Here is an 18,359-nt window from a genome sequence, read left to right as displayed (position 1 = left end):
CATAACAATATTGGTTGGTAGAGTGTGATGTATGAGCTTTCGTATTCCTCCCTAACTACTATTCCATAATCCATTATTATCCTTTGGAGAGTCCTCTTCTTTTCGCTAAATTTCCCTTGGATGCTCTTCAGAGTACATATATATCCATCATCCATCAAACCTTACAAGTACATTACAAAAAAGGTTAATTTTTAATTCACAACTTAATTCAATTAATTAACATGTTGAAATGAGTTTAAAAAAATAATATTTTGAGATGAAATGTATAATAATTTTGAGCACCAATCTTTTCTTACGCTTACAATTTAGCTTACAATTTATATTAACTAGCTTAAAACATGTGCGATGCACGGATCACACATTTTTTTAATAGTAAATAGTTTTTTTTAAAAAAAATTGAGTTAAATTCTTAAATTTGTTCATTTAAAATTCTAAATTATATGACTTCATGATAATTATGTTAATACATCTATATATTCATAATTTTTTAAAACATTTTACCCTATTGAAAGTACGGTTTCTCTGTGGTGTGCCCATGGGTACACACTAGGTACAAACTTCTATAATTTTAGCTTGTTTTGATTGGTCAACACTTCTTAATAATGGTGGACCCCCCTACATTTACAACAAATACACCAATAAAATCACTCCAAACTTTATAAGTTTTAGTGCTTAGCATTGAAAGAGATATGTTCCAAGTCCAATCATGTATGAGGATTTATGAATAACTTTTATGTAGTCTGTTTTGATTTCATTGATATTAATAAAAGACTTGTTTTATTTTTATTACGGGCTCGATATATTTTAAGTGTTTAAATAAGATATACCACAGTTTAGAGTAAAGCTTTTTATGAATTGTGATGAGATCATAATAATGAGGATAACTCTAAACTTAAATAGTTCCGGGTCGTAGAATTACTAACTGGTAATTAATAATCCGCAAAGATCGGTACATACTATGCTTGCTTTATTATGAAAGATGTCTGTTCTCATAGACATTTGTGTGGTGACACTATAGCTAGTATGTAGGTGCTTATTATAGAATAAGTTCACTGAACATGACTCGCACAGCTGAACAACTGATGGAGTTCACTCACGTGTCAGCAGTTGTTCACATAATAATAGTTGTACAAGTATCCTTAGACTTGAGGTCATCATAGTAATCTTGTATACACTGAACTATCCTTTGGTTTAGTTCTTAGTCTCCAGGGACAATTATAAGAGCTCTACTGAGTATAGGAATTTGTATACGAAGATAGTGTATGATCAATAAATGATCTACCCCTTCCAGTGAAGGAAGAGAATGTTCAATGCTGATCCACTTATGCTAGTTCTGGAATCTCTGGCCAGAGTGAATGAAATTAGAAAGGAGTTTCTAATTTACATTAAATAGAACTAAGCATAGTGAATGGGAAAGCAAGTGATTAAATAAGATAGGCTTGACACAAGTTCCATGCCTTGTATTTAATCGTGACATTACAGGTTAGAAGGAATTAATTGTACGGTAACTATTCACTGAATAGGTTCTTGGTATTCTAAGCAGTGAATTCGTATTATCCGGATAGTCGCGATATGCTGAGAAGTATCCCCCATGATGTAGAATAAATATGATTAATTAATTAATCATATTTAATGAATTAGAGAATTTATATAAATAATGATAAAATAGTTTTATTATTATTTATTTCCACTACCGACTTCATATTGAACCTACAGGGTCACACCATAAAAGAGAATGATTTAATGGTGGAGGAATTAATTAATAATGACTGATAATTATTTATGAAATGAAATGAATAATTAATTGGCAAATTTAATGATTGATTAAATGAGATTTAATTGATTATAAATTAATTAAGAAAAGTTCTTAATATTATTAATTAAGAATTTAATTTTTGGAAATTAAATCAAGAGAGAGAATTATTTCTAAAGTGTTTAGAAAAAGAGCGAAACAATTGGGATTTTTTTTGGAAATTGGATGCAATTTCCAACACTTAAGATTGACCTCCTCTCGTTGGATTAATAATTAAAAGGTGTTTTAATTATTAGTGAGAATAATAAAGGGTTAATAATAATAATATTTTATGGGAAATTTTCAGCTGCAAATTTTGCCTATAAATATACCATTATAAACCCTATTTTTGCCTCAACCCAAAAGATTTACAAAAGCCTAATTCTCTCCACCTCCTCCTCCTTCATTATATCATTTTCTTGGTGGATACCGGTGGAGTGCTTCACACTTGAGGAGCAGTTGCTAAGGATCTCCGCTCGTTGTTCTTGGATCGCTTTTAAAGGTTAGAAATCGATCCCTCGATTTTATTTACGATCTGTATGCATATTATATGGATTTTATATGTGAAATTTTCTTACCATGCTTTCGTGATAGATAAAATCCTACAATGGTATTAGAGTATAGGTTGTCTGCATATAGATCTGTGGTAAAAATTTCAGAATTTTATGTGCTTGTATGAATTAATTATGATTTTTACAAGTTATATCATGGATTAATTATGAATGATTAGAAATCATTTCTCAGTATTATTTTGACTGTAGATATGGGTTCTACAAGTGTTGTAGATCGTCTGAGTATTTTTTTCAGAATTTTATGATGTATGGATTAATTGTTATAAATTTTTGAAGTTGTTTTAATTAAATTCGTAATTATAGTATATATATATATATATATATTTGTTAAAGTTAATTACCTGCTGTTGTGGCACTGCTGCATAGTAAACGTCTGCTGTACTGTTGATGTGGGTTTGCACGTCGTTCGATGTAGACAGGCGGCGGCGATTGTTGTTTTAATAATAAAAAATAAAATAATAGGAAGCTAACAGGTGCAAGGACGCAGGAGAAAGGGTGCCGCGCATTCCGGGAATGCGTTACACCCTGTGGCGCATTCACGGAATGCATTACACCTTTTAATGGCTTAAAAGGGTTTAACACATTACCGGAATGCGTTACAGAGCTTGTAACGCGTTCCTGTAATGCGTTACAGCCCATCTGTTATTTTTAAATTTGTTTTCTGGGAGTTTCGTAACTCCGTTTTGGGCGTACAATATATCGTTGGATTCGTTTTTTCGAGACGGATCTAATGGAGTTGTCAAATATTTTTTATATAATAGTTTTGAACTGTTTATATTTCCGATAGTATTTTAAAGTATGTTTTAATTGTTTTAATTGCTTTTAAATGCTATAATAAATTAGTACATCATTATATCAACGTGTGACCTTGCATGCTTCCTTGTTTATTTATTTATATATATGAGATATATGCCTATGTTTACCATGCGATGATAGATTTAGGTGAACTTAAATCAATATAAGGCGTGCTCTAGAAAATCTAGAATAAGAATTGTTTCTTGCCTTAATATAAATATTATGAATACGATCATGAGATTCTTGTATTTTTGAAACACGTAATTGAATATGAATTTTCAATATTGAGAGAAAGGATGATTTCTGTCAACAACAGATTTCTATCTGTAAGAAAGGGTTATTAAGTGACGCCTCTTGACAATGCTCCACCCGATCTGGAAATCATATGATTATCGATTATTGATTTGAAATATTTAATTTAAAAGGAAAAATCTCTTTATAATATGATTATGATTCTAACGTAAAATAATCCCTCTAAAATTAAATAATATCAAGTAGTAATTGGCCAATGACACAATGGGCTTGTGTCGGTCATAGCCTTCCAACATGATAGAAAGTGGTTCTTATTTTTAAATCATTGTTGTTTCATGCCACAGCCGAGGGCTTTGATTTCGAAATAAGAAATACTTGTCTATTACATAGAGATGTGTACATTGAATTAGAATCTAAAGGTCGGTACGTGCTACAGCCGTGAGCCGTTGGAGACTGATTCAATTGTACGAAATGTTGGGTTAGACTTGACTTAGAATATTGAGTTTGTCGTGCCACAACCGTGACTCAATTATTCAAGAGGCTAAAGTTATATTAGGGAATAACATAAGATGTAATTGACAAGAGTTGTCTGCCTATTGAACATCACATGACGTTTCGTGCTACAGCCGAGGTTGTGTGATGGAATGTAGGATCCTTATTCCCACTAGCATTATGAATGCTTAATTTTCACTTAGGAGATTGAATAAATTAGATAAACTAGTGGGAGACACTTATGAATAAAGACCCGATTCATATAGTATTTTGAAATGAAATTGAATATTTGCTAAGTGTTGTTATGTGTTTATCATTTACAGATTTACTATATTCGTCATGTCTTCTGCACTATCACTCCGGAGCATACTAGATGCTCACAAGTTAACTGGTCCTAATTTAGCTGTATGTTTTCACTGTAACAAGTTGGGGCACTGGAAGAGGAACTGCAAGGTTTACCTTGCAGAATTGAAGAAGATGAAGGGTAGTGAGACTACCGCTTCTGATTCAGGTATGTTCATGATCGAAGTTAATATGTCACTAAGTCAAATTTCTACTTGGGTATTAGATACCGCCTGTGGTTCTCATATTTGCAATTCGTTGCAGGGACTAAGGAGAAGTAGGACTCTTGAAGAAGAGGAGGTGATTCTACGGATGGGAAATGGAGCAAGAGTTGCTGCTGAAGTTGTAGGATCATTTCATTTACATATGCCTACGGGCAAGACTATTGTTCTAAATAATTGTTATTTTGTTTCCTCGATTGTGAGGAATATTATTTCTATTCCATGTTAGACTTGGCTGGATTTTTGTTTGTTATTCAGAATAATAAATGTTCAATTCTTAGAGATAACGTTCTTTATGGAAGTGGTATTTTAAACAATGGTCTGTATGTATGTGACGTAGAGCATAATTTACTACAAATTGAACATACTAATAAAAGAAAAAGGGATGTTGAAAATCTCACTTTCTTGTGGCACTGCGGACTTGGTCATATTAGTGAAAATAGACTGCGGACATTGCATAAGGAAGGGTTACTTGACCCCTTTGATTTTGAATCATATCCTACATGCGAGTCTTGTCTATTGGGTAAAATGACCAAATCTCCATTTAAGGGACATGGAGAGAGGGCTGCAGATTTGCTAGGATTGGTACACACAGATGTATGTGGACCAATGTCTACGCAAGCCATGGGTGGATTTTCATACTTCATTGCTTTCATAGATGATCGATCTAGGTTCGGATATGTGTATTTGATGAAACACAAGTCTGAAGCCTTTGAAAAGTTCAAAGAATTAAGTATGAAGTGGAGAAACAAACCAAACATAGTATTATAACTCTTCGATCAGATCGAGGTGGTGAATACTTGAATGGAGAGTTTCTAGCTTATCTCAAAGTAAATGGTATAGTCTCCCAGTGGACTTCTTCATATACTCCACAGTTGAATGGGGTATCTGAAAGGAGAAATCGAACTTTGTTAGACATGGTTCAGTCCATGATGAGCTATGCGAATCTTCCAGTATTCTTGTGGGGTTATGCATTGGAAACCTCAGCATATTTACTGAATAAGGTGCCTTCCAAATCTGTTCCTCAAACTCCATATGAGATATGGAAAGAAAGGAAACCGAGTCTTAAACACGTTAAGATTTGGGGATGTCCAGCTTATGTCAAGAAAGTTGACCCAGATAAGCTGGAATCTCGATCTGTAAAATGTAATTTTGTGGGATATCCTAAAGAGACTTTAAGGTATTACTTTTACACCGATCATCGGGTGTTTGTCTCCAGACATGCTACCTTCTTGGAAAAGCAGTTTATCCTTGAAGGAAACAGTGGGAGCAAAATTGAACTTGATGAAGTTCAAGAAGCACAAACTACTACGGATCAAGTGGAAACATCTGTTCAGACTGAACAACCTTCTGTGGAACAACCCATTCATAGGACAGGGAGAGTGTCTCGCCAACCTGAGAGGTATTATGGCCTTGTCATTGAGAATGGTAATGGGTTGTCAATCATTGAGGATGACGACCCTGTGACCTATAATGAGGCTATGAGTAGTGTTGACTCAGAGAAATGATATAGTGCCATGAAATCTGAAATGAAATCTATGTATACCAACCAAGTATGGACTCTGGTTGAGGCGCCTAAAGGTGTTAAGCCTATTGGGTACAAGTGGGTATACAAAAGAAAGATTGGAGCAGATGGCCAGGTGGAGACCTATAAGGCCAGGCTCGTGGCAAAAGGATTCAAACAAAGACAAGGGATTGACTTTGATGAAAGTTTTTCGCCTGTAGCCCTGTTAAAATCAATTCGGATTTTGCTTGCGATTGCTGCTTACTACGACTATGAGATCTGATAAATGGACGTGAAAACGGCCTTCCTCAATGGGGAACTTGAGGAGGAAGTGTATATGACACAGCCAGAGGGTTTTCTTTCCAAGGGAAATGAACACCTAGTGTGTAAGCTGCTGCGAACCATATATGGTTTAAGTCAAGCTTCTCGTAGATGGAACATCCGTTTTGATGAGACAATCAAAGAGTTTGGTTTTATCAAAAACATAGATGAACCATATGTCTACAAGAAGGTTAGTGGGAGCGCGGTAACATTTCTTGTATTGTATGTAGATGACATACTTCTTATAGGAAATGATATACCGATGCTGCAATCAGTCAAAATATGGCTATCAAAGAACTTCACCATGAAGGACTTGGGAGAAGCATCCTACATTCTCGGTATGAAGATCTATAGAGATAGATCTAGAAGAATGATAGGTCTTACCCAGGGTACATACATCCAGAAAGTACTTAAAAGGTTTAGCATGGAAAACTCCAAAATAGGTCTCATACCGATGAGCCATGGAGTGTCCCTTTCCGAAAAAATGTCTCCAAAGACACCTGAGGAAAGAGAGCGTATGAGTAAGATTCCTTATGCTTCAACAATAGGATCTATCATGTACGCGATGTTATGTACAAGGCCTAATGTTGCATATTCAATTAGTGTGACGAGCAGATATCAATCCAATCCAGGTGAAGACCACTGGAAAGCAGTGAAAAACATCCTTAAGTACTTGCGAAGGACTCAGGACATTTTCTTGTTTTTGGTGGTGAATCTGAGTTGAAAATAGAGGGTTATACTGACTCTAGTTTTCAATCAGAAAGTGATAGCAAATCCATGTCAGGGTACGTGTTTACTCTGAATGGTGGTGCGATTAGTTGGAAGAGTTCCAAACAGTCTACAACGGCTGACTCCACAACGGAAGCAGAATATATAGCTGCAAGTGAGGCTGCAAAAGAAGTCGTTTGGATGAGGAAATTTGTTTCTGAGTTGGGAGTTGTTCCTAGCATTGAAGAGCCTATTGTGTTGTATTGTGATAACAACGCAGCAATAGCACAAGCCAAGGAACCTAGGTCTCATAAAAGTTCCAAACATGTCCTACGGCGTTTTCATCTGATTAGGGAGATTGTTGAAAGAGGAGATGTCAACGTCGAGAGAGTTGACACACATAACAACATAGCAGACATTTAACAAAGCCACTTTCTCAAATTCACTTTGATCGTCATAAAGATAGGATGGGTATTAGATACCAGAGTGATTGGCTTTAGTACAAGTGGGAGATTGAAAGAGATATGTCCTAAGTCCAATCATGTATGAGGATTTAGGAAAAACTTTTATGTAGTCTATTTTGATTTCATTGATATTAATAAAAGACTTGTTTTATTTTTATTATGGGCTCTATCTATTTTAAGTGTTTGAATAAGATATACCACAGTTTAGAGTAAAGCTTTTTATGGTTTGTGATGAGATCATAATAATGAGACCTAAAAGATGATAACTCTAAACTTAAATAGTTCCTGGTCGTAGGATTACTAACTGGTAATTAATAATCCGTAAAGATCGGTACATACTATGCTTGCTTCATTATGAAGGATGTCTGTTCTCATAGACATTTGTGTGGTGACACTATAGCTAGTATGTAGGTGCTTATTATAGAATAAGTTCACTGAACATGACTCGCACAGCTGAATAATTGATGGAGTTCACTCACGTGTCAGCAGTTGTTCACATAATAATAGTTGTACAAGTATCCTTAGATTTGAGGTCATCATAGTAATCTTGTGTACACTGAACTATGCTTTGGTTTAGTTCTTAGTCTTCAGGGACAATTATAAGGGCTCTACTGGGTATATGAATTTGTATACGAAGATAGTGTATGATCAATAAAGGATCTACCCCTTCCAGTGAAGGAAGAGAATGTTCAATGCTGATCCACTTATGCTAGTTCTGGAAACTCTGGCCAGAGTGAATGAAATTAGAAAGGAGTTTCTAATTTACATTAAATAGAACTAAGCATAGTGAATGGGAAAGCAAGTGATTAAATAAGATAGGCTTGACACAAGTTTCATGCCTTGTATTTAATCATGACATTGCATGGTAGAAAGAATTAATTGTACGGTAACTATTCACTGAATAGGTTCTTGGTATTCTAAGCAGTGAATTCGTATTATCCGGATAGTCGCGATATGCTGAGAAGTATCCCTCACGATGTAGGATAAATATGATTAATTAATTAATCATATTTAATGAATTAGAGAATTTATATAAATATTGATAAAATAGTTTTATTATTATTTATTTCTACTACCGGCTTAATATTGAACCTACAGGGTCACACCATAAAAGTGAATGATTTAATGGTGGAGGAATTAATTAATAATGACTGATAATTATTTATTTATGAAATAAATAATTAATTGGAAAATTTAATAATTGATTAAATGAGATTTAATTGATTATAAATTAATTAAAAAAAGTTCTTAATATTATTAATTAAGAATTTAATTTTTGGAAATTAAATCAAGAGAGAGAATTATTTCTAAAGTGTTTAGAAAAAGAATTAATAATTAAAAGGTGTTTTAATTATTAGTGAAAATAATAAAGGGTTAATAATAATAATATTTTATGGGAAATTTTCAGCTGAAAATTTGGCATATAAATATACCATTATAAACCCTATTTTTGCCTCAACCCAAAAGATTTACAAAAGCCTAATTCTCTCCACCTCCTCCTCCTTCATTATATCATTTTCCTGGTGGATACCGATGGAGTGCTTCACACTTGAGGAGCACCATTATATGGATTTTATATGTGTAAAATTGTTTTACCATGCTTCCGTGATAGATAAAATCCTACAAGCATGTGCCCATAGCACATGCTAGACAAACCCTTGAAAGTAATAGTCTCGGTACTCGGGAAAAAATGTTTTTTTTATTATTTTATTCAGAGTAAAATACAATGTCTCCCAGGACCTTAAAAAGAAATTATTTTAGCTAGTTATTACTTAATCGATTAACTATAAGAGCTATTTGAGGACCTTAAAAATAAATTATTTTAGCTAGTTATTACTTAATCGATTACCTATAAGAGCTATTTGAAAAAGAAAATATTACTAATTGAACGATACAGATCTATATGATACGGATTATGCTTAGTCTGACATTAATTTGATTTATCATGAATCGGTGGTTTATATTATTTTATTTTAGCCCGAGGCCCATTACATCGATAAAATACAACTTATTATTTTTAATTTTTTTAAGTCCAGATCTATAAGATAATTTTATTTTTGTCCGCATAATTATTATATGTTATTTTTTTAGTTAGTTGAATCATATTTTAATTTTAATTTTGTGCGTCTTTTGATCAATTGTATAATATATTTTTCCTAAAATAATAATATATATTATTTTGTTTATTCAAGTTCAATATTATAATTTTATAGCCGGATGTAGTATTTATTATTTTGACTTAACCCGAGGCCCAAAAATTATTTGGCGGATAATTTATTTGCTCGTATGTTTCGTCATAAAAGTAAAAATGAAAAAGGGGTATTGATCATATTTTACATCTTGATGATTTAAATACTAGTGAAGAACCTAAAACCCCTGTATTTATTGAAGATGATGAGTTTGTAGATAAAAATGAGAAATTTATTAATTTAGATGACGATTTGGTTGATGTTGAAGATGAAAATGAGCTTAAAAATGAGCTTGAAAATGTTAATGATAATGTCGAGGGTGAGGATGAAGATGATAATGTAGAGGATGCAAATATATATGAAAATGTTGATGGGGGAGGAGTTCCATATTTGAATCAATTTTTTAAAGTGTGGATGAGGCCGGTCATTTTTTTAGGGCTTATGATTTAAGAAATGGATTTGATATTAAAATTCAAGCGAGCCATCGTAATAAAGACAACGAGATATATGGTCGTTTATATGTTTATAGGCTTTATGGAAAAAGTGTCGTCGCCGAGAGTAGTAAAAATAAACGGCGTAGAGAGGTTTTTCCTAAAAGTGAGTGCAAGGTGAGGATGTATGTCAATTATAAACAAACGTCTTTGGGAGGTAACTAGCCTTGAGTTGGTACACAACCACGGTCTTGTTTTCCCTAGTAAGATGAATTTGGTACAACGCGAAAGACATGTCAACACCGTTACCCGTAGTTTGATTAAAACTCTTTATGATTCGGGGGTTCGTAATTGTCAAGTGATGAATGTGATTGGTAACATTCATGGAGGTAATGATAATGTTGGTTTCAATGTTCAACATGTTAGGAATATGATAAGAGACGAGAGGAAGAAAAAGTTTGATATTAGTGATGCTCAAGAGGGGTTGGACTTGTTGCATAGGTTGAATGAAGAAAGTGGTTCTAAATATTTTATTAGAACCGAAGTTGATGAAGAGAATCGTTTGAAGTGGATTGATCCGAGATGTTTAATGGCCTACCAAAATTTTGGCGATGTTGTGCCTTTTGATACCACTTATCGGACAAATAGATATGTAATGCCATTTGTCCCATTACCAGAGTCAATCATCATTATCAATCGGTGATTTTTGGGTTTACATTGATGCGGGATGAACACGCGTCGACTTTTCAGTGGATTCTTCATACTTGGCTTGAAGGTGTGGGGAATAAGCCTCCTATGACTATAATCACGGATCAGGATCAAGCCATGGTAAGCGCTATTATGGATGTACTCCCGAAAACTACTCATTTATTGTGTTCTTGGCACATAAGTCAAAAATTTCTCAAACAATTAGCTCATTATTTTTCGGCTTTTCCGGAATTCAAGACGGACTTCAACCATTGTATTTATAAATCTCTTACCAAAGATATTTTTGAGGCTAGATGGGGATCATTTGTGGAAAAGTATCACTTGCAAGAGTATAAATGGTTAAATGAGTTATATGAGTTGAAGCACAAGTGGATTATTGCATAACTAGAAACACATTTTTGGCGTTTCAAAATAGTACATTGAGGAGTGAGGGGATGAATTCTTTCTTTGATAATTTTGTGAGTTCGGCAACGGGTTTGATGGAATTCATTGAAAATGCCCAAAAAGCATTGGAAAGGCAATTCATGAGGGAGAAGGAAGAATATTATGTTACGATTAATCTAAAACATCCCATGAAAATGTATACCACATTGGAGTATCATGCTTCTTGTATTTACACCAAGAAAATGTTTAGAAAATTTCAAGATGAATTGGTTGAGTCTTCAAAATATTTTGTTGAAAAAAACCGACGAGCTTGTGCAGATGGAGAGAGACGAGGGGATGTATATACTTACTATAGTTGTTATAGGCCCATGTCCGAGCCTACGAGAAGAAATGTTTATTTTGTTACATTCGAGAAAGCAAGCTTTTTGGAAATATGTATATGTAGAATGTTTGAACATTCGGGGCTACCTTGTAGACACCTATTGGCGGTCTTCACTAAGAAACGGGTTTCGGAAATTCCCCCGTATTTCATAAACTCGAGGTGGACAATGCATGCCAATAGAGTTAATGGTGTGTTGCCTTACGATTTGGATGTTGGACAAAATCATGAGATGACCTCAACCGATCGATTTAATAGCATTACAATGTTACCATGTTTTTTTATCAAAGTAGCATTGCATCCAAGGAACGGTATGATTATGCCGTTGGAGTGATAAATCGAGAAATACCAATTCTTGAAAGAATGAGCATTGATGGAATTAATTATTACGAAAGCAATTCACATGCTCCAAATACAAGTGCTCATGAAGAACCAATTCTTGACCCTATCAAACTAAAGGGAGGAAAAATGACGTTCGTTTCAAAAGTCCCATAGAATCGATTGGTAAAAAGGAGAAGCCTCCAAGAAGTGCACCTATTGTCAAAGGGAAAGCCATGATAAAGGAAAGTGTGCTAGTAGACTAGAAGATCTTAAAAATGCTCAAGAATTGGAATATAATTAGTAGTGTAGTATTTGTAACGGAATGTTGTAATCTTTTAATGAATTTGAATTTTTAGTATTTAACATTGCTTTCTTTTTTGTTATGTTTTATTGTTATATAATTGCCAATTATTGTCATATAATTGTGTTTAATTGTGATAGGTTACATGACTAGCGAGTATAGTGGTGACAACAACTCAAATCATAGTTGTGATTCAGTTTCCCACGTTAGCAACACATTCTCAGACTCCCAACCAAGCGACTCGTTGTATGAGGATAATGATGAGGAAGTTGTGGTCTCACCAACCTTTAGTGAGATGGAAGATGCATGTGGTGAGTTGATGCCCCTTGTGGACAATGATGAGCTGCCCCATGTGGAGGAAGAGGAAACGGACCTGTACCCTCCCGATGAGGAGGCTTACAGGGCTAAAAATTGGATCGAGGCATGTAATTGGATGGGGGTAGTAAACCGTGGACCTTGGTGAACTCTCATCCGGATTCGTACTTCATTTCGATCTTGAATTTGGGCAACAACACGCCCGATGGAAAATAGAAAAAATCCGGATGAAATGGCTGAAATGGCGGTAAGCTTGTTAAATGTGATCAAATTGCCGATATTGTAAAGTTGAGGCCTCGTTAGGGTTGTAATATGGACCAAATGCGCATTGAATATATGATGGGTTGGGTTTCACACCTAACGGGAGGGACGAAGAGGAAACGCGGGATATGTTTTGCAAGATTTCGTCTCTACGATGGCTCGAGTACCATTCCCGTTACCATTTGGAACGACTCCAACCCTTACCCATGGAAACTTACGGAAGGGCATATATGTGATGGTTGTGTACTTGTTATCTACCATATTGCATATTTCGTGGATACTACGCAAGGAGTTGCTCAACACCGGTTATCCGGTAGTCTTTCTAACATACTAGGTATTTTTGGTTAGAATCAATATATTTCGTAAAATTTAGTGGATTCTAGTGATCATGTAATTTTCATTCAAATCTATGTATTTTGTAATTTTCATTCGAATCTATGTATTTTGTAATTTTCATTGAATTTGAGTGGAAAGTATGAACAAGTCCATCCAAATCTGAACAAAACCTGGCCCATTTTCCAATATCAATGAACCATCGTACAACCCAATCCTCTCCTGCAAACGTGGCCTCCTTAGGCCCCCTATAGCCACTCATGTTAACTGGCGCTCATGGAATCTGGGGACTAGCACCAAACTGTCTGCTCACCCTGTCCGGATGCTGCCACTCGACCACATCATAACATATAAGGGGAACTCGACCACACACAACTAACTGTGCCTGTATCATCTCACTGTCCATAATATCGTCGAATCTAGCATATGGCCTCCAAACCACCTCATCACCAGCAACACCATCAAACTCACCCCTATAGAACGGTAAGTTATGGTGAGGACCTGTCTTCCTACGCTTCTTTGAAACCCCCTGATGAGTAGAATAGGCCCATCCCTCAGCAACCAGATAATCCTCCTGACCGGGAGACCATAAAGGCACGCCAATACGAGGAAATCTCTCGTAAGACCAAACCTGTAACACCCACGTACAACAAGTAATGCTCTTACTGTCCTTCTTTGCAGCATTCTCCAAACCCCTGTATATATGAGCTAACACAGCTGCACCCCAACCATAATAAGGAATCTCCCGCATATTAATCAGTGGGTGCATATACCGAACATGAACAAAAGACCGGTTGTTGGCAGAGAAGAGGATACAACCCATCAAGAATAGCATATACGCCTTAGTATGTACAACCGTGGCCAACATATTATTCTTCTCAGGCTTCCGTGCACCATATCTATCAAACAACCACCCTAGCTTGATGTTATTCCGATACAAAGCCTCCTCCACATCCTCCTCGGTCAAAGGCTCAAACCAGTTATTAACAAAATATGCAGCCTTGTTCTCTATCACCCCACAAGTTAGTGCATCCCCCTGAACTGGCAACCCGAGAATAAACCCTACATCCTCCAATGTAACAATCATATCACCCTGTCTCGTGAAGAAAGTGTTGGTCTCCGGTCTCCAACGCTTTACCAAAGCAGATATCAAACGAGTGTCAATAGCCAAGACAACATGAGGGTCTGCATATATCCCAAACCCGAGCATGTATAACAATTCCCCCTGTGGTCTTCTTAACTTCCAATCGTGCAATGACTTGTTCCGAGAATAGCTCTACAACTCATCTCCCTGCACCGTCCCAAACATCCTCACTAATGTGATATCGATTATCCCAAATAACGTTATGCGCGTTCAGACCCGACAACATATTCCCGAAATCATCAAAATTATTATAAACAGAATTCATCAATCACCACGCGTTGAACAATATTTTTCGATTTAAAATACCAAATTTAAGCACCACGTACACAATAAAAACAATCACCACGTACATAATACATTCTAATTAACTACCCATATATTCGAATTTAATTTCAATTTTCATCTATATTGCAAACAAAATTCGTAATTATACACTCATTTGTTCGAATTATTTACCAAAATTTGAATTAATTACCAATTACCAATTTATTGTATAAATCATCCATAAATCACATATTAATTACACTAAAAAATTATGCACTAAAATATTATAGACACACTTTAATTTTATTTTTCAAATTCGAATTTAACACTAAATTCATAATTATAAATTCTTAATCATATCAAAATTTGAATTTAACCCTAAATTCTTTATTATAAATTCAAATTTTACACTAAAAATGAAAAATTCGAATTTAATTTCATATCAAAAAATTCAGCCAATCAAATAAACAATTCAAAATTATTAACCGTAAAAAATCTAAAAATTCAAATTTAATCATGCTACAAATCATACGTTAATTTGAATTTAATCATATTATAATTCATACAAAAAATCATATCTACAACAACAATAAAAATACAAAAAATCAGTTCAATAAAACAGAAAATAACAATAGGGGCTCGATTATATACCTTAATTAGGAAAAATGAAACGATTCAAGGCTCAATTTGTTGCAGTTTGCGGTTGTTGCGGTTGCGTGTCGTGTCTCTCTTCGCTCTTTGTGTTTGTATCGGTCTCTATGTGTGTTTCTATTTACTCTGTGTTTCTGAGTTGTTTGCTAGGTATTTGGTAAAGAAAAAACGACACCAACCACGAAAATTATACATGGTCCGTGGGGCGAGGGCATTTTAATAATTTTACCGTATCGCGGACAATTTCAGCGATCCCTTGTTTATTTTTTTAATATCAACCGTTGGATCAACCATCCAAATGTTTGTTACATAACCGTCTTTGGTAACCGTTTGCCGAAAATCAGTCCCCTTTAATAGTATATTATAACTATAAAAGTAAATATAACTATGCATTTGCTTTCCTGACACTGTATCCTAATTAGCTCAAGTAGAAATCAAAATATAGGATGTTCGAGTAGTAAGCCCATGTTGCGCACATAAATGCTCTAGTTTTCGGCACAAACATCCATGGTTGAGGCCATGTGGTTGATTGGCATGGGGTGCTTATTTTATTCTGTGTGAAATCATCTAGTAGCCGAGAACCTATCACGAAGACTTGACTTTGGTACAATTGTACATATCCGTTTTTGCAAGTACAGTTTACAAAGTAAGAAATTGCAAGTATTGTAGATATGTATGGATTTGACTTTAAAGTTGCGAGGAAAAGGAGGTAAATAAATAGAAAAGATTCCACTAATTATATGTAGTTGGGGTAGATTAGATCAAATTTATATCTGGAGAGAGGAGGGTAAGTGTGTGTAATATGTTGTTATACTCCATATAGTATGAGTATGAGATACAGTAGGGTGATGGTGATTAGCTTAATTACACACGCCAACTTGATGTTTGCATTGATATTAATATTATTGTTCATTAGAAGTAGCAGTAATAGCAGATGCCTCAAGGCGGAACAGCCAGTAGGTATGTTTGTATTCGGAGATTCATACTTTGATCCGGGGAACAACAACTACATCAATACCTCTACTCTTGACCAAGCTAATTTCCCTCCTTATGGTCTCTCTTTCCTCCCTTTCCCTACCGGCCGCTTCTCAGATGGCCGTTTGGTATCTGATTTCATAGGTACATACTCTCTCTCTCTCTCTCTCTCTCTCTGTCTCTCTCTCATTATTTCATATTTAATGTAGGTGAATATGCGAAGCTGCCCCTGCTTCCTCCATTTCTGCAACCAGGAATCAATAGACAACGGGACTTCTACACCTATAATTATGGGATGAATTTTGCATCAGCAGGAGCAGGATGTCTGCTTGAAACTTTTCAAGGATATGTACGTATGTCTGCACATACTTACACTCCAACATTACTGCACACACACACATTGTTATATAAGATCAAAAGAGCATGAGAAGGATAACAACACTGTGAGTGTGATCACATTAAAAAAAGTAATTTAACGCACTTCATAATATATATACATGTGTGTAAAAGGATTGTTTTACAGTTTAACACATTACAAAACTGAAAGTTTGAGCTAAGAACAGTGGGAAAAGATAATACACAAGAGGGAGGGGAATGGGAATGGGAATACGAATCTAATAAGTTTGGTAGAAGAGCAAAACACTTGACATAAACAAAAGCCTAGTATGTAGTAGCCTACCTACTAGACTGATTTAATTATTAATAATTACTGATTATTTATGACTTCGGTGGTAAAGCATTGCCTTTTTTTTTTGGTTCCTTGCTTCTTTTTGAAAGCAAAAATATCTCTTTTCGGATCGTAGATATTATTATAGAGTGTAATACTGAAGTATTCTGAGCCCAGGAAGTTTGACACGTCCCTCATGACGTACTGAAACAATAAATTTAGTACTGAATTTGTTGGAAATGTAAATAACAGGTAATTGGGCTGGATAAACAGCTAGAATATTACAAGAAGGCAGAAAGTGGAATGATTAAGAATCTGGGATATGTTGAAGCCAAAAAGAGGTCGACAAGGGCTGTTTACTTGTTTAGCATCGGAACTAATGATTATACCAGTCTTTTCTTAACCAATTCCATTCTTTTTACCTCTACTTCCCACTCCAAATATGTTGCTTCTGTTATTGGCAACTTAACAACCGTTATCACTGTAAGTTATACAGGCATCATCATAATTACTTCCTAATTATTAATTAAGTAGCTAGATTTTTATACTGTATATCTTTATATTTAGTTCTGCAACGTTATGGCAAGCATGCAGGAAATTTATAAAAGAGGAGGCAGAAAATTTGGGTTTCTAAACTTGGGTCCATTGGGCTGTTATCCGGGTTTAAGGATACTTAAACCAGAACCTGCTAATGGAAGTAGACAATCATCGTGTTTAGATGAAGAAGTTTCATTGCTCGCCAAGTTGCATAATAAACAACTCTCCAAATCCCTATCAAGCATGAGGAAGCTTTTCCCTGATTTCAAATACACTCTTTTTGATTTTCATACTTTTCTCCAAGCAAGGATCATGGATCCCGTTAGATACGGTACACGGCTTATATCCTGTAGTATCATTTGTAATACTTACCTTAGTCCTTTCATCCTTTGGCAAGCAAACACAAACAAATATATGTATGTAAATAATCAACTATTTTGTATGAAAATAGGTTTTAAGGAAGGGAAAGCTGCATGTTGTGGGAGCGGGTGGCTTAATGGAAGGTTCAGTTGCGGAGGGAAGAGAGGAGAGGAGGAGTACGAGGTTTGTAATCATCCCCATGATCATGTCTTTTGGGATTCTTATCATTTCACTCAATCCCTTTACCAACAAATGGCTTCTCATATGTGGACTTCTGCTAGCTATACTAATCATTTTGGAGGAGGACAGAACCACACCAGCAAACTAATTACAAGTTACAATTTGAAGACTCTATTTCACTGTCTTTAATAAATTCACATGTATAGATACGGTAACTGATATATCTTATTCAACTAGTGCAGCCAAAAATGTATACTGAAGTTTATGGATATTAATATTACATCAAAAAAGAATATCGACAAAAACGTACCAACGCTTGAGAATTTGTTCTCGATTAAACAATATAACAGGAGTTTATATACTTAACAACCAGATAATAATAAAGTAAAATATCGTAACAGTAAAATTATTCAATAATAATAAAAATATATCACAGACTCACGACAGCGAATTGAGAGTTTGTCAAACAAAAAACGGAGCCACGTAACCAAACAAT

At 35.0% G+C, this 18,359-nt stretch overlaps 1 protein-coding gene across 2 annotated transcripts; it reads left to right on the top strand.

Annotated features, from left to right (window-relative positions):
- Nucleotides 1–15,696: 15,696 nt before the first annotated feature.
- LOC141661474 (GDSL esterase/lipase 5) lies at nucleotides 15,697–18,157 on the top strand. Of its 2 annotated transcripts, XM_074468490.1 has the most exons (6): nucleotides 15,697–16,263; nucleotides 16,329–16,468; nucleotides 17,039–17,269; nucleotides 17,381–17,654; nucleotides 17,775–17,866; nucleotides 17,965–18,103. In XM_074468490.1, the coding sequence occupies exons 1-6, from the start codon at nucleotides 15,969–15,971 to the stop codon at nucleotides 17,971–17,973; spliced, it is 1,041 nt and encodes a 346-aa protein (XP_074324591.1). In that variant the 5' UTR covers nucleotides 15,697–15,968; the 3' UTR covers nucleotides 17,974–18,103. The 2 variants fall into 2 exon arrangements, with proteins under 2 accessions (XP_074324591.1, XP_074324590.1); XM_074468489.1 differs by having other exon boundaries at nucleotides 17,775–18,157.
- Nucleotides 18,158–18,359: the final 202 nt, after the last annotated feature.

Source organism: Apium graveolens, chromosome 5 (assembly GCF_009905375.1).
Source record: "Apium graveolens cultivar Ventura chromosome 5, ASM990537v1, whole genome shotgun sequence".
Lineage (NCBI taxonomy): Eukaryota > Viridiplantae > Streptophyta > Magnoliopsida > Apiales > Apiaceae > Apium > Apium graveolens.
The sequence above is the reverse complement of the archived record's forward strand: the minus strand, read 5'-3'. Positions and strand labels throughout refer to the sequence as shown.